The 23,574-nt window shown below is 59.5% G+C and overlaps 2 protein-coding genes across 2 annotated transcripts; both read left to right on the plus strand.

The window, feature by feature from the left end:
• LOC139586524 (uncharacterized) lies at positions 1 to 2,016 on the plus strand (the record flags this gene model as incomplete). Its single annotated transcript, XM_071420022.1, has 1 exon — positions 1 to 2,016. A coding segment is annotated over one exon (1,110 nt), but the record flags the coding sequence as incomplete, so codon positions are not given.
• On the plus strand, positions 1,181 to 23,423 carry LOC139586525 (polyunsaturated fatty acid lipoxygenase ALOX15B-like). Its single transcript, XM_071420023.1, has 15 exons — positions 1,181 to 1,241; positions 4,394 to 4,590; positions 6,088 to 6,373; positions 7,129 to 7,213; positions 7,799 to 8,005; positions 8,971 to 9,071; positions 9,643 to 9,947; positions 11,740 to 11,883; positions 13,214 to 13,408; positions 14,726 to 14,812; positions 15,851 to 16,020; positions 17,116 to 17,237; positions 19,011 to 19,111; positions 19,728 to 19,898; positions 21,094 to 23,423. The coding sequence occupies exons 1-15, from the start codon at positions 1,181 to 1,183 to the stop codon at positions 21,271 to 21,273; spliced, it is 2,412 nt and encodes an 803-aa protein (XP_071276124.1). The 3' UTR covers positions 21,274 to 23,423.
• The last annotated feature ends 151 nt before the right edge of the window (positions 23,424 to 23,574 follow it).

The raw sequence follows: 23,574 nt of genomic DNA on the forward strand, positions 1-23,574 counted from the left end.
GACAGCCCGAAATACCCCAAAATCACCCCAAAAAATATCCAAAAATATGCCAGAAATACCCCAAAATACACCCCCAAATATATCCCAAAATCACCCCAAAATCCACCCAAAAAATATCCGAAAATATCCCAGAAATACCCCAAAATCACCCAAAAAATATCCCAGAAATATCCCAAAATACACCCCCAAAATATCCCAGAAATATCCCAAAATACACCCCCAAAATATCCCAGAAATACCCCAAAATACACCCCAAAAATATACCAGAAATACCCCAAAATACACCCCCAAATATATCCCAAAATCACCCCAAAATCCACCCAAAAAATATCCAAAAATATCCCAGAAATATCCCAGAAATACACCCCAAAAATATCCCAGAAATACCCCAAAATACACCCCAAAAATATCCCCAAAATACCCCAAAATCCACCCAAAAATATCCCAGAATTATCACAAAATACACCCCAAAATATCCCAGAAATACCCCAAAATACACCCCCAAATATATCCCAAAATACACCCAAAAAATATCCAAAAATATCCCAGAATTACCACAAAATACACCCCAAAATATCCCAGAAATATCCCAAAATACACCCCCAAATATATCCCAAAATCACCCCAAAATCCACCCAAAAAATATCCGAAAATATCCCAGAAATACCCCAAAATACACCCCAAAAATATCCCAGAAATACCCCAAAATACACCCCAAAAATATCCCAGAAATACCCCAAAATACACCCCAAAAATATCCCAAAATCACCCCAAAATACACCCCCAAAATATCCCAGAAATATCCCAAAATACACCCCAAAAATATCCCAAAATCACCCCAAAATCCACCCAAAAAATATCCCAAAATATCCCAGCATTTTCCCCAAAATCCACCCAAAAATATCCAAAAATATCCCAGAAATACCCCAAAATACACCCCCAAAAATATCCCCGAAATACCCAAAAATCCACCCCAAAATATCCCCGAAATATTCCAAAATACCCCCAAAAATGCCCCAAAATCCCCCAAAATTCCCCCAAATCCCCCAAAATTCCCCCAAACCCAGCCCCAAGCATGGAGGGCAGCGTGGCCAATGTGGAATCTCCTGAAATGCCCCAAAATGCCCCAAAATGCCCCAAAATAGCCCAAAGTTACCCCAGGATCGAGAGCAGCGTCGCCATGGGGGGGTGGGTGGGTTCCCAGTATGGCACTGGGCTGGACTGGGCTGTACTGGGAGCTGGTACTGGTCTGTACTGGTCTGTACTGGGAGCTGTTACTGGTCCGTACTGGGAGCTGTTACTGGTCCGTACTGGGAGCTGTTACTGGTCCGTACTGGGAGCTGTTACTGGTCTGTACTGGGAGCTGTTACTGGTCTGTACTGGTCCGTACTGGGAGCTGTTACTGGTCCGTACTGGGAGCTGTTACTGGTCTGTACTGGGAGCTGTTACTGGTCTGTACTGGTCTGTACTGGGAGCTCGTACTGGTCTGTACTGGGAGCTCTTACTGGGCCATACTGGGGGCTGGTACTGGTCTGTACTGGTCTGAACTGGGCGCTGTTACTGGTCTGTACTGGGAGCCATGACTGAGCTTTACTGGGGGCTGTTACTGGTCTGTACTGGTCTGTACTGGGAGCTCTTACTGGTCTATACTGGGAGCTCTTACTGGTCTGTACTGGCCTATACTGGAGCATTACTGGTCTGTACTGGGCTGTACTGGGAGCTGTTACTGGTCTGTACTGGGGGCTGGTACTGGGCTGTACTGGTCCATACTGGGAGCTCTTACTGGTCTATACTGGGAGCTGTTACTGGGCCATACTGGGGGCTGTTACTGGTCTATACTGGGAATGTTATTATGTATTGGAAGCTGTTGCTGGTCTATACTGGGAGCTCTTACTGGTCTGTACTGGAGTGTTACTGGTCCATACTGGGAATGTTATTCTGTACTGGGAGCTGTTACTGGTCTATACTGGGAGCTGTTACTGGTGTCAATAAAGGTGTCGGTGGAGCAGTACTGGGCACACTGGTCTGTATTGGTCTGTACTGGTCTGTACTGGTCTGTACTGGTCTGTACTGGGTGGAGGTGGGACACACCCAGGGAAAGAACTGGGATGGACTGGGATGGACTGGGATGGACTGGGATGGATTGGGATGAACTGGGAGGGACTGGGATGAACTGGGTTGAACTGGGATGGACTGGGAGGGACTGGGATGGACTGGGATGGACTGGAGGGGACTGGGATGAAACTGGGATGGACTGGGATGGAACTGGGATGGACTGGGATGAACTGGGATGAACTGGGAGGAACTGGGATGGATTGGGATGGAACTGGGATGGACTGGGATGGAACTGGGATGAACTGGGAGGGACTGGGATGGACTGGGATGGACTGGGATGGACTGGGAGGAACTGGGATGGACTGGGATGGATTGGGATGGAACTGGGACAAACTGGGATATACTGGGATGGACTGGGATAAACTGGGAATGGACTGGGATGGACTGGGAATGGACTGGGATGGACTGGGATGGACTGGGATAGACTGGGATGGATTGGGATGAACTGGGAGGGACTGGGATGAACTGGGTTGAACTGGGATGGACTGGGAGGGACTGGGATGAACTGGGATGGACTGGGATGAACTGGGATGAACTGGGATGGATTGGGATGGACTGGGATGGACTGGGATGGATTGGGATGGACTGGAGGGGACTGGGATGGACTGGGATGAACTGGGATGAACTGGGATGGACTGGGATGAACTGGGGCGTGCCTGGTGCGGGGGTGGCTGAGGCCGGCAGGGCTGGAACTGGTCAGACTGGGAGCAGTGGTGAAACTGGGATGGAACTGGGAGGGACTGGGAGGGACTGGGACATTCCTGGGGCCGGGAGTGCCCTGACCGGCCGGACTGGGAGCACTGGGAGGGACTGGGAGGGACTGGGACAAACTGGGATGGAACTGGGCAGGAACTGGGGGGAAACTGGGAGGGACTGGGATGGAACTGGGCGGGAACTGGGCGGGAACTGGGGGGAAACTGAGAGGGGACTGGGAGGGACTGGGACAAACTGGGAGGGGCTGGGATGGAACTGGGATGGATTGGGCGGGAACTGGGCGGGAACTGGGCCGGACTGGGAGCACTGGGAGCTGTTACTGGGAGCTGTTACTGGGAGCACTGGGAGCACTGGGAGCACTGGGAGCTGTTACTGGGAGCACTGGGAGCTGTTACTGGGAGCACTGGGAGCACTGGGAGCTGTTACTGGGAGCAGCCGCGCCCGAGGGACTCCGGAGCCGCCGAGGGACCCCCAGGGACCCCCCCAGGACCGGGAGACCCCCAGGGACCCCCCCAAAAACCCCCGGGGACCCCCAAAAACCCCACAGGGACCCCCGGGGACCCCCCCAAAACCCCCAAAACCCCCCCCCAGGACCCCCGGGAACCCCAGAGACCCCCAAAAACCCCACAGGGACCCCCAGGGACCCCAAAACTCCCACAGGGACCCCCCTAAACCCCCCAGGCATCCCCAGGAATCCCTGGGGAACCCCAAAATCGCTAAAAGGACCCCAAAACCCCCCTGAGACCACCCAGGGACCCCCAAAACCCCCAGGGACTCCCCCAGGGACCCCCAAAAACCTCAAGGACCCCAAAACCCCTCGGGAGACCCTCAGGGACCCCCCAAAGACCCCAAAACCCTCAAGGACCCCCCCAGGGGACCCCCCAAGGACACTCAGGGACCCCCAAAACCCCCGGGGACCCCAAAAACTTCAGGGAACCCCGGGAGAGCCTCAGGGACTCCCAAGGAACTCCCAGGGACCCCCAGGGACCCCCCCAAAACCCTCCAGGGACCCCCCAGGATTGGGAGACCCCCAGGGACCCCCCCAAAACCCCCCCAAGAACCCCCGGGAACCCCAAAACCCCTCAAGGACCCCCCAAGGGACCCCCTCAAATCCCCAGGGGACCCCAAAATCCCCCCAAAACCCCACAAGGACCCCCAGGGACCCCTGGGTGACCCCTGGGTGACCCCTGAGTGACCCCTGGGTGACCCTGAGTGACCCCTGGGTGACCCTCAGGACCCCCCAGGGACCCCAAAACCCCTCAAGGACCCCCAAGGACCCCTGGGTGACCCCTGGGTGACCCCAGGACCCCTAAAGACCATTCAGGACCCCCCTGCGTGACCCCTGCGTGACCCCTGCGTGACCCCTGCGTGACCCTGGCGTCCCAGGCGGTTTCCGGTCCGGGTGGGGGAGGGGCGGGGGTGCCCGGTTCCGGTCCGGGGGTGCCCGGTTCCGGTGGGGGAGGGGCGGCGGTGCCCGGTTCCGGTCCGGGGGTGCCCGGTTCCGGTGGGGGAGGGGCGGCGGTGCCCGGTTCCGGTCCGGGGGTGCCCGGTTCCGGTGGGGGAGGGGCGGCGGTGCCCGGTTCCGGTCCGGGGGTGCCCGGTTCCGGGGGGGGAGGGGCGCGGTACCGGCTCGGGGTCGCCACGGGCGCGCAGTGCGGGGGGGGCACCCTGGGCGCGGTCACCCTGAGCCTGGCGGGGACGCGCGGCGCGAGCCCGCGGTGGCTCCTGGGGTGGCCCCGGCACCGCCTGCGGCCCGGACACGTGAGGAGCTGGGATGGGACTGGGATGGGGACTGGGTTATACTGGGAGGGACTGGGATGGGACTGGGTTATACTGGGAGGGACTGGGAGGGACTGGGATGGGGACTGGTTTATACTGGGAGGGACTGGGAGGGACTGGGATGGCACTGGGAGGGAACTGGGAGGGACTGGGGGGGACTGGGAGCTATAGGAATGACAAACTGAGGCACTGGGATGGGACTGGGAGGAACTGGTTCATACTGGGATGGGACTGGGATGGGGACTGGGAGGGACTGGGAGCTATGGGAATGACAAACTGAGGCACTGGGAGGGACTGGGATGGGACTGGGAGGGACTGGGAGGAACTGGTTTATACTGGGAGGGACTGGGATGGGACTGGGAGGGACTGGGGGGGACTGGGAGGAACTGGGGGGCACTGGTTTATACTGGGATGGGACTGGGAGGGACTGGGATAGGATTGGGAGCTATGGGAATGACAAACTGGGGCACTGGTTTATACTGGGAGGGGACTGGAACGGGACTGGGAGGGACTGGTTTATACTGGGAGGGACTGGGAGCTATGGGAATGACAAACTGGGGCACTGGGATGGCACTGGGAGGGACTGGGGTGGGACTGGGAGGGACTGGGGGGGACTGGGAGGGAAGTGGGATAGGATTGGGAGCTATGGGAATGACAAACTGGGGCACTGGGATGGACTGGTTTATACTGGGAGGGACTGGGAGGGACTGGAGGGGACTGGGAATCACAAACTGGGAGCACTGGGCCGGAACTGGGGGCACTGGGAGCCCTGGTGAGGATGAGAGGGGACAGGGGGTGACACAAGAGGTGACCCAGGAGGTGACACAGGGGACACAGGGGACACAGGGGACACAGGACAGGTGTGACAGGACAGGTGACACAGGTGTGACCCAGGTGTCCCTGTCCCAGACGCTGTGGGTGACACAGGTGACACAGGACAGGTGTGACAGGTGGCACAGGTGACACTCAGGTGACACTCAGGTGTGACAGGACAGGTGTGACAGGTGGCACAGGTGACACAGGTGTGCCCCAGGTGTGACCCAGGTGTCCCTGTCACAGACACTGTGGGTGACACAGGTGACACAGCAGGTGACACAGGTGACACAGGACAGGTGTGACAGGACAGGTGCCACAGGTGTGCCCCAGGTGTGACCCAGGTGTCCCTGTCCCAGACCCTGTGGCTGGAGGTCACCTGTCCCCGGCCCCTGGGGACGCTGCTGTCCCTGTCACAGACACTGTGGGTGACACAGGTGACACAGGTGACACACAGGTGTGCCAGGTGCCCCAGGTGTGACCCAGGTGTCCCTGTCCCAGACCCTGTGGCTGGAGGTCACCTGTCCCCGGCCCCTGGGGACGCTGCTGTCCCCGTCACAGACACTGTGGGTGACACAGGTGACACAGGACAGGTGTGACAGGACAGGTGACACACAGGTGACACTCAGGTGTGACCCAGGTGTGACCCAGGTGTCCCTGTCCCAGACGCTGTGGCTGGAGGTCACCTGTCCCCGGCCCCTGGGGACGCTGCTGTCCCTGCGCCTGCACAAGGAGCCGCTGCTGTCCCTGGTCCCCGACCGCTGGTTCTGCGCCAGCGTCACCGTGACCGGGCCCCTGCCCGGGGACAGCGCCGGGGACGCCCCCGGGGACATCCGGGACATCTCGGGGGACGTCGGGGACGCGGCCGGGGACGATGGGGACGTCCCCAGGGCCACCTTCCCCTGCCACCGCTGGCTGGAGAGCGGCGACCTGGAGCTGCGCGAGGGGACAGGTACGGGGACACTGGGGGGACATTGGGGACATTGGGGACAGCAGGGACATTGGGGACATTGGGGGGGGACTGGGGACATTGGGGACATTGGGGGGCATTGGGGGGATTGGGGACATTGGGACATTGGGGATATCGGGGGGACTGGGGACACTGGGGGGACATTGGGGACAGCGGGGACATCTAGGGGACATTGGGACATTGGGGACATTGGGGACAGCAGGGACAGCAGGGACATTGGGGACATTGGGGGGACATTGGGGGGACATTGGGGGGACATTGGGGACATCAAGGGGACATTGGGGGGACATTGGGGGGACACTGGGGACAGCGGGGACATCGAGGGGACATTGGGGGGACATTGGGGATACTGGGGACACTGGGACATTGGGGACATTGGGGGGATTTGGGGATGTTTGGGGACACTTTGGGGCCACTTTGGGGATGTTGGGGGGACATTGAGCAAAGAAAAGGGAAAAAGGGGAAAAAAGGGGGAAAACTGAGAAAATGGGATTGGGGACGTTGGGGACATTAATGGGGACATTTGGGGACATTGGAAAAAATGGGGGAAATTAGGGAGACAAAGGGACTGGGGACATTTGGGGACATTGGGGGGATTGTGAAGGAACCCAGTGTCCCCTCATTGTCCCCAATGTCCCCTCATTGTCCCCAATGTCCCCAATGTCCCCAATCCCCCCAATGTCCCCCCAATGTCCCCATTGTCCCCAATGTCCCCAATGTCCCCTCTCTGTCCCCAGCCCGCACTCCCCGTGACGCCGCCCGGGTGCCGGAGCTGCTGCAGCAGCGCCAGGAGGAGCGGAGAGAGCGGCGGGAGAGCTTCGAGTGCGGACTGGGACAAACTGGGACAAACTGGGAGGGACTGGGAGGGACTGGGAGGGGACTGGGGGGAACTGGGACAAACTGGGAGGGGCTGGGAGGGGACTGGGAGGGACTGGTGGTCACTGGTGGTCACTGGTGGTCACTGGGCAGTCACTGGTGGTTACTGGTGAGCACTGGGAGGTTTACTGGTGGTGGTCACTCATGGTCACTCACGGTCACTCATGGTCTTTCATGGTCACTCATGGTCACTCCTGGTCACTCCTGATCATTCCTGGTCACTCGTGGTCACTCCTGGTCTCTCCTGGTCTCTCCTGGTCTCTCATGGTCACTCGTGGTCACCAGTGGTCACTTGTGGTCACTGCTGCTCACTCCTGGTCTCTCCTGATCACCAGTGGTCACTTGTGGTCACTCGTGGTCACTCCTGGTCACTCGTGGTCACTCCTGGTCTCTCCTGGTCACTGCTGGTCACTCGTGGTCACTCATGGTCACCAGTGGTCACTCCCGGTCACTCGTGGTCACTCATGGTCACCAGTGGTCACTCCTGGTCACTCGTGGTCACTCGTGGTCACTCCTGGTCACTGTGTCCAGGTGGGCTCCCTACGCCCCGGGCTGGCCCTGGTGTCTCCGGGCGCTGCCCCCGGCCCTGTGCCCGTGGCCACCCCCGCCGGCCACGCCCCCAGAGATGACGTCAGAGGGGCAGTCGGTGACGTCACAGGCCCCGCCCCCGGAGCTGTCACCCACACTGAGCTTCCCCCTGGGGCACCGCGCCCAATTGGCCGCGCGCGCCGCCGCCGCGTCAGTGACACCGACGGGGCCAACGGGGTCAACGGGGGTCAACGGGGGTCAATGGAGGCCAACCGGGGTCAACGGGGGTCAATGGGGGTCAACGGGGGTCAATGGGGGCCATGGGGATCAATGGGGGTCACTGGGGGTCAATGGTGGTCAATGGGGGTCAATGGGGTCAATGGGGGTTAATGGGGTCAATGGGGGTTAATTGGGAGTCAATGGGGGTCAATGGAGGTCAATGGGGTCAATGGGGGTCATTGGGGGTCAGTGGGGGGCAATGGGGGTAATTGGGAGTCAATGGGGGTCAATGGAGGTCAACGGAGGTCATTGGGGGTCAACAGGGGTCAATGGGGGTCAACGGGGGTCATTGGGGGTCAACGGGGTCAATGGGGGTCAACGGGGGTCATTGGGGGTCCACAGGGGTCAATGGGGCCATTGGGGGTAATGGGGGTCAATGGGGTCAATGGGGGTCAACAGTGGTCAATGGGGGTCAATGGGGGTTAATTGGGGTCAATGGGACTCAATGGGGGTCAATGGAGGGGAATGGGGGTCATTGGGGGTCAACGGGGGTCAGTGGGGGCCATGGGGATCAATGGGGGTCACTGGGGGTCAATGGGGTCAACGGGGGTCAATGGGGTCAATGGGGTCAACGGGGGTCATTGGGGGTCAATGGGGTCAATGGGGTCAATGGGGGTCAATGGTGGTCAACGGGGGTCATGGGGGGTCAACGGGGGTCATTGGGGGTCAATGGGGGTCAGTGGGGGTTAATTGGGGTCAATGAGGGCCAATGGGGGGCAACGGGGGTCAATGGGGTCATCGAGGGTCCCAGCCACCCCCACCCATCTCTTTGTCCTTGGGTGTCCCCAATGTCCCCAACACCCCCATTGTCCCCAACACCCCCAATGTCCCCAATGTCCCCTCAATGTCCCCAATGTCCCCAATGTCCCCCCAATGTCCCCTCAATGTCCCCTCAGGCAGATCCGGATCCGGCTCCGGGGGCTCCGTTCCGGGGGTTCCTGGCGCAGCTTTGGGGACGTTCGGGCAGCGCTCGAGGGTCCCGGGACCCCCATCAGCGGTGGGTGCCCCTCCCCCGGTGTCCCCTGGTGTCCCAAAATGTCCCCAAGTGTCCCCAAAGTGCCCCAGGTGTCCCCAGGTGCCTTCAGGTGTCCAAGAATTGTCCCCAAGGTGTCCCCGAGGTCTCCTCGAGATGTCCCTGGATGTCTCCAAGTGTCCCCAAAGGTGCCCCCAAAGGTGTCCTCGGGTGTCCCCAAGGGTCATCCAAGGTCATCAAGAGGCTTCAGCCGTCCCCAGGTGTCCCCGAGGTGTCCCCAAGGTGACCCCAGGTGTCTCCAATGTCCCCAAGGTGTTCCTGAGGTCTCCCCGGGTATCCCCAATGTCCCCAAATGTCCCCAATGTGTTCCTGAGATCTCCCCAGGTGTCCCCAAGGTATCCCCGATGTCCCCAATGATGTCCCCAAATGTCCCCAATGTCCCCAAGGTGTTCCTGAGGTCTCCCCATGATGTCCCCAAGCTGTCTCCAGATGCCCTGGAGGTGTCCCCGGATGTCCCCAAGGTGTCCCCAGTGCTGTCCCCCAATGTCCCCAAGGTGTCCCCAAGTGTCCCCAACGTCCCCGCTGGTGTCCCCAGAGTACGTGGTGCGGCACTGGCAGTCGGACGCGTTTTTCGGGGAGCAGTTCCTGAGCGGGGTGAACCCCGTCCTGCTGCGCCGCTGCCCCCGCCTGCCCCCCAACTTCCCGGTGACCGAGGCCATGGTGGCCCCGAGCCTGGGCACAGGGACCTCGCTGCAGCGGGAGATGGAGGTGAGGGACCCTAAAACACCCAGAAATAGCCCAAAATACCCCAAAAACTGCCCCAAAATACCCCAAACTAACCCCGAGGCCATGGTGGCCCCGAGCCTGGGCACAGGGACCTCGCTGCAGCGGGAGATGGAGGTGAGGGACCCTAAAACACCAAAATCACCCCAAAATACCCCAAAAACCCACCCCAAAAACTGCCCCAAAATACCCCAAAAACCCCAAAACCACCCCAAAGAAACCCCGAGGCCGTGGTGGCCCCGAGCCTGGGCACAGGGACCTTGCTGCAGTGGGAGATGGAGGTGAGGGACTCTGAAACACCCAGAAATAGCCCAAAATACCCCAAAAACCCACCCCAAAAACCCCAAAACCACCCCAAACAAACCCCAAGGCCATGGTGGCCCCGAGCCTGGGCACAGGGACCTCGCTGAGCCGGGAGATGGAGGTGAGGGACACCGAATTTTTTGGGGTCCCCATTTTCGGGGTGTCTGACGTTTCCCATTCCAATGTCCTCATTTTTGGGTGTCTCCATTTTCGGGGTGTCCCCATTTTCGGGGGGTCCCCATTTTCGGGTGTCCCCATTCCCGTGTCCCCATTTTTGGGTGTCCCCGTTTTCGGGGTGTCTGACGTTTCCCAATTCCGGGTGTCCCCATTTCCGGGGTGTCTGACATTTCTCATTCCCGTGTCCCCATTTTGGGTGTCCCCATTTCCGGGGTGTCTGACGTTTCCCATTTTGGGTGTCCCTGTTTCCAGGTGTCCCCGCTTTCGGGGTGTCTGACATTTCCCATTTCCATGTCCCCATTTTTGGGGTGTCTGACATTTCCCATTTCCATGTCCCCATTTCCGGGTTGTCTGACTTTTCCTATTTCCAGGTGTCCCCATTTTCGGGGTGTCTGACGTTTCCCATTTTGGGTGTCCCCATTTCCCTGTCCCCGTTTTCGGGGTGTCTGACCTTTCCCATTTCCGTGTCCCCATTTCCGGGTGTCCCCATTTCCCTGTCCCCATTTTTGGGGTGTCTGACGTTTCCCATTTCCATGTCCCATTTCCGGGGTGTCTGACATTTCCCATTTTCAGGGTGTCTGACATTTCCTATTCCCATGTCCCCGTTTCCGGGGTGTCTGACATTTCCCATTTCCGTGTCCCATTTCCGGGGTGTCTGACATTTCCCATTTTCGGGGTGTCCCCGTTTTCGGGGTGTCTGACGTTTCCCATTTCCATGTCCCCATTTTTGGGGTGTCTGACATTTCCCATTTCGGGGTGTCCCCATTTTTGGGGTGTCTGACGTTTCCCATTCCCATGTCCCCATTTTATGGTGTCCCCATTTCCATGTCCCCATTTTTGGGTGTCTCCATTTCCGGGTGTCCCCATTTTTGGGTGTCTGATGTTTCCCATTCCCGTGTCCCCATTTCCGGGTGTCCCCATTTCCGGGGTGTCTGACATTTCCCATTTCAATGTCCCCATTTTGGGTGTCTCCATTTCCATGTCCCCATTTTCGAGGTGTCTGACGTTTCCCATCCCCGTGTCCCCGTTTTATGGTGTCCTCATTTCCATGTCCCCATTTCCGCGCGTCCCCATTTCCAGGTGTCCGACATTTCCCATTTCCATGTCCCCATTTTCAGAGTGTCCCCATTTCTGTGTCCCCGTTTTCGGGGTGTCTGACCTTTCCCATTCCCGTGTCCCCATTTCTGGGTTGTCTGACATTTCCCATTTCGGGGTGTCCCCATTTCCGGGGTGTCTGATGTTTCCCATTCCCGTGTCCCCATTTCCGGGTGTCCCCATTTCCGGGGTGTCTGACGTTTCCCATTTCGGCGTGTCCCCATTTCCGGGGTGTCTGACATTTCCCATTTCCGTGTCCCATTTTCGGGGTGTCTGACCTTTCCCATTTCCGGGCTGTCCCCGTTTTCGGGGTGTCCCCGTTTTTGGGGCGCAGGCCGGCCGTCTCTTCCTGGCCGATTACGCGCTGCTCGAGGGGCTCCCCACGGGCACCATCGGGGGCCGCCCCCAGTTCGTGGCCGCCCCCCTGTGCCTGCTCTGGCTCAGCCCCCACGGCCGCCTCCTGCCCGTGGCCATCCAGGTACGGCCCCCAGGTGTCCCCAAATGTCCCCAAATGTCCCCAAATATCCCCAAATGTCCTCTCAGTCTCCCCAAATGTCCTTCATGTCTCACCCCTTGTCCCCAAATGGCCCCAAATGTCCCCAGTGTCCCCAATGTCCCCCTGCTGACCCCAATGTCACCGTGATGTCCCCAATGTCCCCGATGTCCCCTCTGTCCCCCCTGCAGCTGTCCCAGCACCCTGGGATGGGGTCCCCTGTCCCCAGTGTCCCCTCAGTGTCCCCTCAGTGTCCCCAGTGTCCCCAATGTCCCCTGCTGACCCCAACGTCCCCCTGTCACCCCCGTGATGTCCCCAATGTCCCCAGTGTCCCCTCAGTGCCCCCAATGTCCCCAATGCCCCCATGATGTCCCTGTGATGTCCCCAGTGTCCCCAATGTCACCAGTGTCCCCAATGTCCCCCTGCTGACCTCAATGTCCCCCTGTCATCCCCGTGATGTCCCCAATGTCCCCAATGCCCCCAATGCCCCCAGTGTCCCCCTGCTGTCCCCAGTGTCCCCAGTGCCCCCAATGTCTCCCTGCTGACCTCAATGTCCCCCTGTCATCCCCTTGCTGTCCCCAATGTCCCCATTGTGACCCTGATATCCCCAGTGTCCCCAATGTCCCCCTGCTGACCTCAGTGTCCCCAATGTCCCCAATGCCTCCAGTGTCCCCCTGCTGTCCCCAGTGTCCCCAGTGTCCCCAGTGCCCCCAATGTCTCCCTGATGTCCCCAATGTCCCCCTGATGTCCCCTCTGTCCCCCCCAGCTGTCCCAGCGCCCCGGGCCGGGGTCCCCTGACCCCTGTCACCCCTGTGATGTCCCCAATGTCCCCAATGTCCCCAGTGTCCCCAATGTCCCCGTGATGTCCCCCTGATGTCCCCATGATGTTCCCAATGTCCCCAGTGTCCCCAATGTCCCCCTGCTGACCCCAATGTCCCCCTGATATCCCCAGTGTCCCCAGTGTCCCCAATGCCCCCAATGTCCCCAATGCCCCCAGTGTCCCCCTGCTGTCCCCATGATGCCCCCAATGTCCCCTTGCTGTCCCCAATGTCCCAACGTCCCCAATGTCCCCAATGCCCCCAATGTCCCCAGTGTCCCCCTGCTGTCCCCAATGTCCCCAGTGTCCCCTCTGTCCCCCCAGCTGTCCCAGCGCCCCGGGCCGGGGTCCCCTGACCCCTGTCACCCCCATGATGCCCCCAATGTCCCCCTGCTGACCCCAATGTCCCCAATGCCCCCAATGTCCCCAATGCCCCCAATGTCCCTAATGTCCCCCTGCTGTCCCCAATGTCCCCAATGTCCCCCTCTGTCCCCCCAGCTGTCCCAGCGCCCCGGGCCGGGGTCCCCGATCTTCGTCCCGGGGGGCTCTGGGTGGGCTCTGGCCAAGCTGTGGGTGAGGGGCGCGCACTTTGTTCTGCACGAGATGGTGACGCACCTGCTGCACGGCCACTTCCTGGCCGAGGCCTTCGCCGTGGCCACCCAGCGCCTGCCGGCCGCGCACCCCGTGCACCAGGTACCCCAAAAAATGAACCCTGAGCCCAAAAAATGCACCCCGAAATCCCCGTCCAAAAATCCCAACCCTGACCCCAGAAACTGCACCCCGAAATCCCTGTCCCGAAATTCCCAACCTTGACCCCAAAAATCCCAACCCTGACCCCAAAAATCCCAACCCTGAGCCCAAAAACTGCACCCTGAAATCCCCATCCCAAAATCCCAACCCTGAGCCCAAAATCCCAACCCTGAGCCCAAAAATCCCAACCCTGACCCCAGAAACTGCACCCTGAAATCCCCGTCCCAAAATCTCCAACCCTGACCCCAAAATCCCCAACCCTGACCCCAAAATCCCAACCTTGAGCCCAAAAACTGCACCCAAAATCAACTCGAACCCTTCACCTGCCCGCCGCGCACCCCGTGCACCAGGTACCCCAAAAAATGCACCCTGACCCCAGAAACTGCACCCCGAAATCCCCATCCCGAAATCCCAACCCTGACCCCGGAAACTGCACCCCGAAATCCCCGTCCCAAAATCCCCAAACTTGACCCCAAAATCCCAACCCTGAGCCCAAAAATCCCAACCCTGAGCCCAAAAAATGCACCCCGACCCCAGAAAATGCACCCTGAAATCCCAACCCTGACCCCAGAAATTGCACCCAAACCCTTCACCTGCCCACCGCGCACCCCGTGCACCAGGTACCCCAAAAACGGCACACAGACCCCAGAAACTGCACCCCGACCCCAAAAAATGCACCCCGACCCCGGAAACTGCACCCCGAAATCCCGGTCCAAAAATCCCAACCCTGAGCCCAAAAACTGCACCAAATACCCCAAACCCACCCAAAATACCCTCCCCAGTGTCCCCAATGTCCCCAAATTTACCAAATCCCCCCAAGGTCCCCAATGTCCCCAATGTCCCCTCAGTGTCCCCAATGTCCCCAATGTCCCCCCAATGTCCCCACTGTCCCCGATGTCCCCAATGTCCCCCCAATGTCCCCAATGTCCCCAATGTCCCCTGAGCGTCCCCAATGTCCCCAATGCCCCCAGTGTCCCCAATGTCCCCTCAGTGTCCCCATTCCTCCAATGTCCCCCAATGTCCCCAATGTCCCCAAATATCCCAAAAATCCCCAAATTTCCCAAATCCCCCCAATGTCCCCCCAGTGTCCTCAATGTCCCCCCACTGTCCCCAGTGTCCCCCCATTGTCCCCAATCCCCCCACTGTCCCCAATGTCCCCAATGTCCCCCCTGTCCCCAATGTCCCCAATCCCCTCAATGTCCCCAATGTCCCCAATGTCCCCAATGTCCCCAATGTCCCCAATGTCCCCCCTGTCCCCAGCTGCTCCTCCCCCACCTGCGTTTCACCTTCCACATCAACATCCTGGCCCGGGAGACGCTGCTGAACCCCGGCGGCATCATCGACCAGGTGAGGGGACACACCTGGCACCTGAGTGTCACCTGAGTGTCACCTGAGTGTCACCTGGGGCACCTGAGGCACCTGAGTGTCACCTGAGTGTCACCTGAGTGTCACCTGTGGCACCTGTGGCACCTGTCACCTGAGTGTCACCTGTGTGTCACCTGAGTGTCACCTGTGTGTCACCTGGGGCACCTGGGGCACCTGGCTGTCACCTGGCTGTCACCTGGTTGTCACCTGTGTCCCTCTGGTGGCACCAGGGCATGTTGGTCCCTCTCGGTGTCACCTGGACACCTGGGTTCCCCCTGGGGACACCTGGGTGACACTGAGGGGTGGCACTGTCCGGGAGGGGACACTGGGGACACTGAGGGTGACACTGAGGGGTGGCACTGTCCCCAGGCCACCTCGGTGGGCTGGGAGGTGACACTGGGGACACTGAGGGTGACACTGAGGGTGACACTGAGGGTGACACTGAGGGGTGCCACTGTCCCCAAGCCAGGCCAGTGGGACACTGAGGGTGGCACTGTCCAGGAGGGGACACTGAGGGTGACACTGAGGGTGGCACCGATGGGTGTCCCTGTCCCCAGGCCACCTCAGTGGTCAGGAGGTGACACAGGTGACACTGAGGGTGACACTGAGTGGTGTCACCATCCCCAGGCCACCTCGGTGGGCCGGGAGGGGACGCTGGTGACACTGAGGGTGACAATGGTGACACTGATGGGTGTCCCTGTCCCCAGGCCACCTCGGTGGGCCGGGAGGGGACAAAGGTGACACTGGGGACACTGAGGGTGACACTGAGGGTGGCACCGATGGGTGTCCCCGTCCCCAGGCCACCTCAGTGGTCAGGAGGTGACACAGGTGACACTGAGGATGACACTGATGGGTGTCATTGTCCCCAGGCCACCTCAGTGGGCCGGGAGGGGACACAGGTGACACTGAGGGTGACAATGGTGACACTGATGGGTGTCCCTGTCCCCAGGCCACCTCGGTGGGCCGGGAGGGGACACAGGTGACACTGAGGGTGACACTGATGGGTGTCATTGTCCCCAGGCCACCTCGGTGGGCCGGGAGGGGACGCTGGCGCTGGTGGCCCGGGGCACGGCGGCGCTGACGCTCCGTGAGCTCTGTGTCCCCGACGACGTGGCCGAGCGCGGGGTTGGGGACATCCCCGGCTACCACTACAGGGATGACGCGCTGGACATCTGGGGAGCCATCCTCAGGTGGGGACACTGAGGGGACAATGGGGACACTGAGGGGACATCTGGGGCGCCATCCACAGGTGGGGACAATGGGGACACTGAGGGGACAATGGGGACACTGAGGGGACACTGAGGGGACATCTGGGGCGCCATCCACAGGTGGGGACAATGGGGACACTGAGGGGACAATGGGGACACTGAGGGGACACTGAGGGGACATCTGGGGCGCCATCCACAGGTGGGGACAATGGGGACACTGAGGGGACAATGGGGACACTGAGGGGACAATGGGGACATCTGGGGCGCCATCCACAGGTGGAGACACTGAGGGGACAATGGGGACACTGAGGGGACACTGAGGGGACATCCACAGGTGGGGACAATGGGGGAACATCCACAGGTGGGGACACTGAGGGGACAATGGGGACATCTGGGGCGCTATCCACAGGTGGGGACACTGGGGACAGGGAGGGGACACTGAGGGGACACTGAAGGAACACTGAGGGGACATCTGGGGCGCCACCCACAGGTGGGGACAGCTGGGGAGACTGAGGGGACAGCAGGACAGGGAGGTGGCAGTGGTGGGGACAATGGGGACAATGGGGTGGGGACAGTGAGGACAGAGAGGTAGCAGAGGTGGGGACACGGAGATGGGGACAATGGAGACAATGGGGACAATGGGATGGGATGGGATGGTGGGGACAATAGGATGGGGACAGTGGGGACATGGAGGTGGGGACAGTGGGGACGATGTGGACAATGGGATGGGGACAGTGGGGACGATGGGAGGGGGACAGTGGGGACAGTAGGGACAATGGGGACAATGGGGACAATGGGATGGGGACAGTGGGGACAATGGGGACAATGGGAGGGGGACAGTGGGGACAATGGGGACAACGGGGACAGTAGGGACACCGGGCTGGGATCGACGCGGGTGGGGACAAAAGGGACAGTGAGGATGGGGACAAGGACCCCAGGGAGGTGACAACAGGGACAGGGCCACGGGGACGGGGACATCAGCGATGGTGGGGACACGGGGACAGGGCCATGGGGTGGGCGGCCACCTGCGTGTCACCGGTGTCCCTGAATGTCACCGGTGTCCCCGCGGTGTCCCAGCTACGTGGAGGGGATCGTGGCGCTCTTCTACGCCGAGGACCAGGAGGTGGCCGAGGATGAGGAGCTGCAGGAGTGGGTGGGCGAGATCTTCACCTACGGCGTCCTCGGCAACGAGAAGAGCGGTAGGGGACACCGGGGGGTGACAGGGACAGCTGGGGGGACACAGGGGTGTGGCGGTCATGGGTGATGGGTGATGGGCGTGGTCAAGTCATGGTCACGGTTGTGGTCAAGTCGTGGTCATGGTCGAGTCATGGTGATGGTGATGGTGATGGTCAAATCATGGTCATGGTGTGGACGTGGTCATGGATGTGGTCATGGTCATGGTTATGGTATGGACATGATCATGGCATGGACGTGGTCATGGTCATGGTCATGGTCAAGTCATGGTTGTGGTGATGGTCATGGCATGGACGTGGTCATGGTCATGGCATGGACGTGGTCATGGCGTGGTCGTGGTTGTGGTCATGGACGTGGTCATGGTCATGGTCAAGTCATGGTCGTGGTGATGGACGTGGTCATGGTCATGGCATGGTCATGGCATGGTTGTGGTCAAGACACAGTCATGGTCATGGTCATGGACGTGGTCAAGTCATGGCATGGTCAAGACATGGTCATGGCATTGGGATGGTCATGGTTGTGGTCATGGTTGTGGTCATGGTCATGGTCATGGCATGGTCGTGGTGATGGTGATGGTCATGGATGTGGTTGTGGTCATGGTTGTGGTCATGGTCATGGTCATGGACATGGTTGTGGTCATGGTCAGGGTCACGGCTTGGACATGGTGATGGTGATGGTCATGGCACGGTCATGGTTGTGGTCTTGGCATGGTCATGGTCATGGCCATAGTAATGGTTGTGGTCATGGCATGGCATGGTCATGGACGTGGTCATGGTCAAGGTCAAGTCATGGTCATGGCATGGTCATTGTCATGGTCATAGTTGTGGTCATGGCATGGTCAAGTCATGGTTGTGGTCATGGTTATGGTCATGGTCAAGGTCAAGTCACGGTCACGGTCAAGTCATGGTGATGGTCATGGTCATGGTTAAGTCGTGGTCATGGCATGGTCATGGTCAAATCATGGTCACGGTCATGGTCATGGTCATGGTCATGGTCATGGTCATGGTCATGGCATGGTCATGGTCAAATCATGGTCAAATCATGATCATGGCATGGCACGGTCACGGTCACGGTCACGGTCATGGCATGGGGTGGCCCCGCTCACGTCCATGTCCAGGGCCTGGGTGGTGACGTGGTGGGGGGGCCTGGGGTGGGTGATGTCCCCATGGGGGGGGTGACATCACCGTGATGGGTGACGTCACCATGGGTGGGGGGTGACATCACTGTGGTGGGTGACGTCACCATGGGTGGGGGAGTGACATCACTGTGATGGGTGACGTCATTGTTGTGGGTGACGTCATCATGGTGGGTGACACCCACGTCCAGTGACGTCCCCACCATGGTGACATCGCCACGTTCAGTGACACCTCCACAGTGTGTGACATCACCTGGGGCGTGCCACCCCCCGTTGGGTGAGGTCACCCGTGTCCCCCAATGTCCCCAATGTCCCAAATCCCCCCAGTGTCCCCAATGTCCCCCCAATGTCCCCAATGTCCCCAATCCCCTCAATGTCCTCAATGTCCCCAATGTCCCCAATCCCCCCAGTGTCCCCAATGTCCCCAATGTCCCCCCAATGTCCCCAATCCCCCCAGTGTCCCCAATGTCCTCTCACTGTCCCCTCTGTCCCCAATATCCCCAATGTCCCCAACCCCCTCAATGTCCCCAATGTCCCCAATGTCCCCAATCCCCCCAGTGTCCCCAATGTCCCCAATGTCCCCCCAATGTCCCCAATCCCCCCAGTGTCCCCAGTGTCCCCTCAGTGTCCCCTCTGTCCCCAGGGTTCCCTTCCAAGCTCTGCAGCCGCCCTGAGCTGGTCAAGTTCCTGACCATGATCATCTTCTGCTGCTCCGCCCGGCACGCGGCCGTCAACAGCGGCCAGGTGACACTGGGGACACTGGGGGACACTGGGGGGACACTGGGGGGACACTGGGGACATTGGGGACATTGGGGACATTGGGGACACCGTGGGCAGGGACTCACCCGAGCGTGGCCACCAAGGACGGGGACGTGTGGCACCCCCAGGTGGCCCCGTGGGATCTGAGTGACCCCTGTGACCCTCAGGTGACCCCAGGGCGGTTTTGGGGTCAGTGACCTCCAGGTGACCCCAGGTGACCCAAGGGCAGTTTAGGGTGGGTGACCCTCCCCAGGTGACCCCAGGTGACCCCCAAGTGACCCCCAGGTGACCCCAGGTCAGTTTTGGGGACAATGACCCCCAGGTAACTCCCAGGTGACCCCCAGGACATTTTATGGATTGGTGACCCCCAGGTGACCCCAGCTGACCTGAGGTGACCCCGGGTGACCCCCAGGTGACTGCGGGTGACCCCACGTGACCCCAGGTCAGTTTTGGGGACAGTGACCCCCAGGTGACCCCCAGGACAGTTTAAGAATTGGTGACCCCTGGGTGACCCCAGGTAATCCCCAGAACAGTTTAGGGATTGGTGACCCCCAGGTGACCCCAGGTGACCCCCGGGTGACCCCGCTGTCCCCTCCCCCAGTACGACTACGCGGCCTGGATGCCCAACACGCCGGGGACGCTGCAGCGGCCGCCGCCGGCCAGCGCGGCCGAGGCCACCGAGGAGCTGCTGGTGGCCACCCTGCCCTGCCCCGAGGCCACCGGGGCCCTGCTGGCCCTGCTGAGCGTGGTCAGCTACGAGGGCGGGGAGATGGTGAGACACCCCTGGGGACAGCAGTGGGGACAGCGCTGGGGACAGTGGGGACACTGGGGGGATTGGGGGGATTGGGGACACCACTGGGGACAGCACTGGGGACACCCCTGGGGACAGCCCTGGGGACAATGGGGGGATTGGGGACAATGGGGACACTGGGGACACCATTGAGGACACCACTGGGGACAGCATTGGGGACATTGGGGACAGTGGGGGGATTGGGGACACGGGGGACACTGGGGGGATTTGGGACACTGGGGACATTGGGGACATTGGGGGGATTGGGGACACCACTGGGGACAGCGTTGGGGACACCACTGGGGACACTGGGGACACTGGGCGGACTGGGGACAGTGGGGACACCACTGGGGACAGCATTGGGGACAGTGGGGACACTGGGGGGATTGGGGACACTGGGGAAATTGGGGGGATTGGGGAAATTGGGGACAGCAATGGGGACACCATTGGGGACAATACTGAGGACACCATTGGGGACAGCAATGGGGACATTGGGGACATTGGGGACACTGGGGACACTGGGGTCATTGGGGACACTGGGGACACCATTGGGGACACCACTGGGGACACTGTTGGGGGATTGGGGACACCACTGGGGACACCATTGGGGACATTGGGGACATTAATGGGGACATTGGGGATGTTGGGGACATTGGGGGAAAATGGGGAACAATGGGAAAAAATGGGAGAAATTGGGAAAAATGGCACTGGGGACATTGGGGACATTGGGGACATTGAGGAGGGGACAGGGTCACTGGGGGCTTGTAACACCCACAGTGACCCCAGGCTTTGATGTCCCCTTCGATGTCTCCAATGTCCCCAATCCCCCCAATGTCCCTCTGATGTCCCCAGTGTCCCCAACATCCCCAACATCCCCAACGTCCCCAGTGTCCCCAATGTCCCCAATGTCCCCCCTGCCCCTCTGATGTCCCCCCTGTCCCTCTGATGTCCCCAGTGTCCCCAACATCCCCAACATCCCCAGTGTCCCCAATCCCCTCAATGTCCCCAATGTCCCCAAATCCCCCCAATGTCCCCAACGTCCCCAATGTCCCCAACGTCCCCAATGTCCCCAAATCCCCCCAATGTCCCCAACGTCCCCAATGTCCCCAATGTCCCCGATGTCCCCAATGTCCCCCCTGCCCCTCTGATGTCCCCCCTGTCCCTCTGGTGTCCCCAGCGTCCCCTGGGTTCCCGGGCCCAGGATCTCCTCTCTGGCCCCGCCCCCCGCGCTCTCCTGGCCTCGTTCCGGTCCCGCCTGGCCGAGATCTCGGAGCGGATCCGGGCCCGGAACGCGGAGCTGGAGCTGCCCTACCCCTACCTGGAGCCCACCTGTGTCACCGAGAGCATCTCAATCTGAGGGACCTGTGTCACCTGTGTGTCACCTGAGTGTCACCTGTGTGTCACCTGTGTCACCTGCGTCACCGAGAGCATCTCAATCTGAGCTGGGTGTCACCTGTGTCACCTGAGTGTCACCTGAGTGTCACCTGTGTCATCAACCACCACCTGCGTCACCGAGAGCATCTCCATCTGAGGGACCTGTGTCACCGGTGTCACCTGTGTGTCACCTGAGTGTCACCTGTGTGTCACCTGTGTCACCTGAGTGTCACCTGTGTCACCTGCGTCACCGAGAGCATCTCCATCTGAGCTGGGTGTCACCTATGTCACCTGGGTGTCACCTGTGTGTCACCTGTGTCACCGAGAGCATCTCCATCTGAGCTGGGTGTCACCTGTGTGTCACCTGTGTGTCACCTGTGTGTCACCTGCGTCACCGAGAGCATCTCCATCTGAGCTGTGTGTCACCTGTGTCACCTGGGTGTCACCTGAGTGTCACCTGTCACCTGTGTGTCACCTGTGTCACTGAGAGCATCTCAATCTGAGCTGGGTGTCACCTGTGTCACCTGTGTCACCTGAGTGTCACCTGTGTGTCACCTGTGTCACCGAGAGCATCTCAATCTGAGCTGGGTGTCACCTGTGTCACCTGAGTGTCACCTGAGTGTCACCTGAGTGCCACCTGTGTCACCGAGAGCATCTCCATCTGAGGGACCTGTGTCACCTGTGTCACCTGGGTGTCACCTGTGTCACCTGGGTGTCACCGAGAGCATCTCCATCTGAGCTGGGTGTCACCTGAGTGTCACCTGAGTGTCACCTGAGTGTCACCTGTGTCACCGAGAGCATCTCCATCTGAGCTGGGTGTCACCTGTGTCACCTGGGTGTCACCTGGGTGTCACCTGAGTGTCACCTGAGTGTCACCTGTGTCACCTGTGTGTCACCTGTGTGTCACCTGTGTCACCTGTGTCACCGAGAGCATCTCAATCTGAGGGACCTGTGTCACCGGTGTCACCTGTGTCACCTGAGTGTCACCTGTGTCACCTGTGTCACTGAGAGCATCTCCATCGGATGGCACCTGTGTCACCTGAGTGTCACCTGTGTCACCTGTGTCACCTGAGTGTCACCTGCGTCACCGAGAGCATCTCCATCTGAGCTGGGTGTCACCTGTGTCACCTGTGTGTCACCTGAGTGTCACCTGTGTGTCACCTGAGTGTCACCTGGGTGTCACCTGTGTCACCTGTGTCACTGAGAACATCTCCATCTGATGGCACCTGTGTCACCTGTGTCACCTGTGTCACCTGAGTGTCACCTGAGTGTCACCTGAGTGTCACCTGTGTGTCACCTGAGTGTCACCTGAGTGTCACAATCACTGCCAAGGCTCGCGGTGACCTTTGCTGCAACGTGAGGATGGGGGAGAGAATCTTTTGCCAGGAAAACGAAGATGGCCCAGGTGGAACGGCCACAGGAATGTGAACGTGGAACCAAAATAATCATTCGATTATTTATTATTCATTATTATCGATTATTAATAGGAGTGGGCGTGGTTGATTCACGTGTGTTTAACCAATCACGAGCTCAGCTTTGTAATATGTATGAGCTTCATTAACACCAATAGAAATGTGTGTGAGTTATCAATGAACTTGGGGGAAAAATCTCGAAATTTGGGGAAAAAAAACCCCGAATTTTGGGAAAAAACCCCGAATTTTGGGGAAAAAACCCCGGATTTTGGGCGTTTATTTGGTTAAAGTAACCGGGAGGTCGCGGGTTCGAATCCCGCCGGTGCCTTTTATGGGGCACCCCATTTTTGGGGAGGACACCCCCAATTTTTGGGGGGACACCCCCTGTTTAATGCAGGACACTTTGGGGGGGGAAATTCAAAATTTTGGGAAAAAAACCCCGAATTTTGAGGAAAAAAATTGAATTTTAGGGGGTTTATATGGTTAAAATCCCTGATTAAAGTTAAAGGGAGGTTGCAGGTTCGAATCCTGCCTGTGCCTTTTATGGGGCACCCCATTTTTTGGGGGGAACACCCCCAGTTTCATGCTAGATATTCTATTTGGGGGGAAAACAACGAGTTTTGGGGAAAAAAATCCGGATTTTGGGTGAAAACCCCCGATTTTTAGGGGTTTATTTGGTTAAAATACCTGATTAAAGTAAACGGGAAGACCCGGGTTCGAATCCCGCCGGCGCCTTTTAACCCCGCACCCCATTTTTTGGGGGGACACCCTCAATTTAGCGAGGGACGCGCAATTTCGGGAGAAAATCCTGAATTTTGGACCAAAACACCCGGATTTTGGGTGAAAAAACCCCTGAATTTTGGGTGAAAAAA

Source organism: Agelaius tricolor, unplaced genomic scaffold (assembly GCF_023055355.1).
Source record: "Agelaius tricolor isolate 1412-34295 unplaced genomic scaffold, bAgeTri1.0.p SCAF_120, whole genome shotgun sequence".
Lineage (NCBI taxonomy): Eukaryota > Metazoa > Chordata > Aves > Passeriformes > Icteridae > Agelaius > Agelaius tricolor.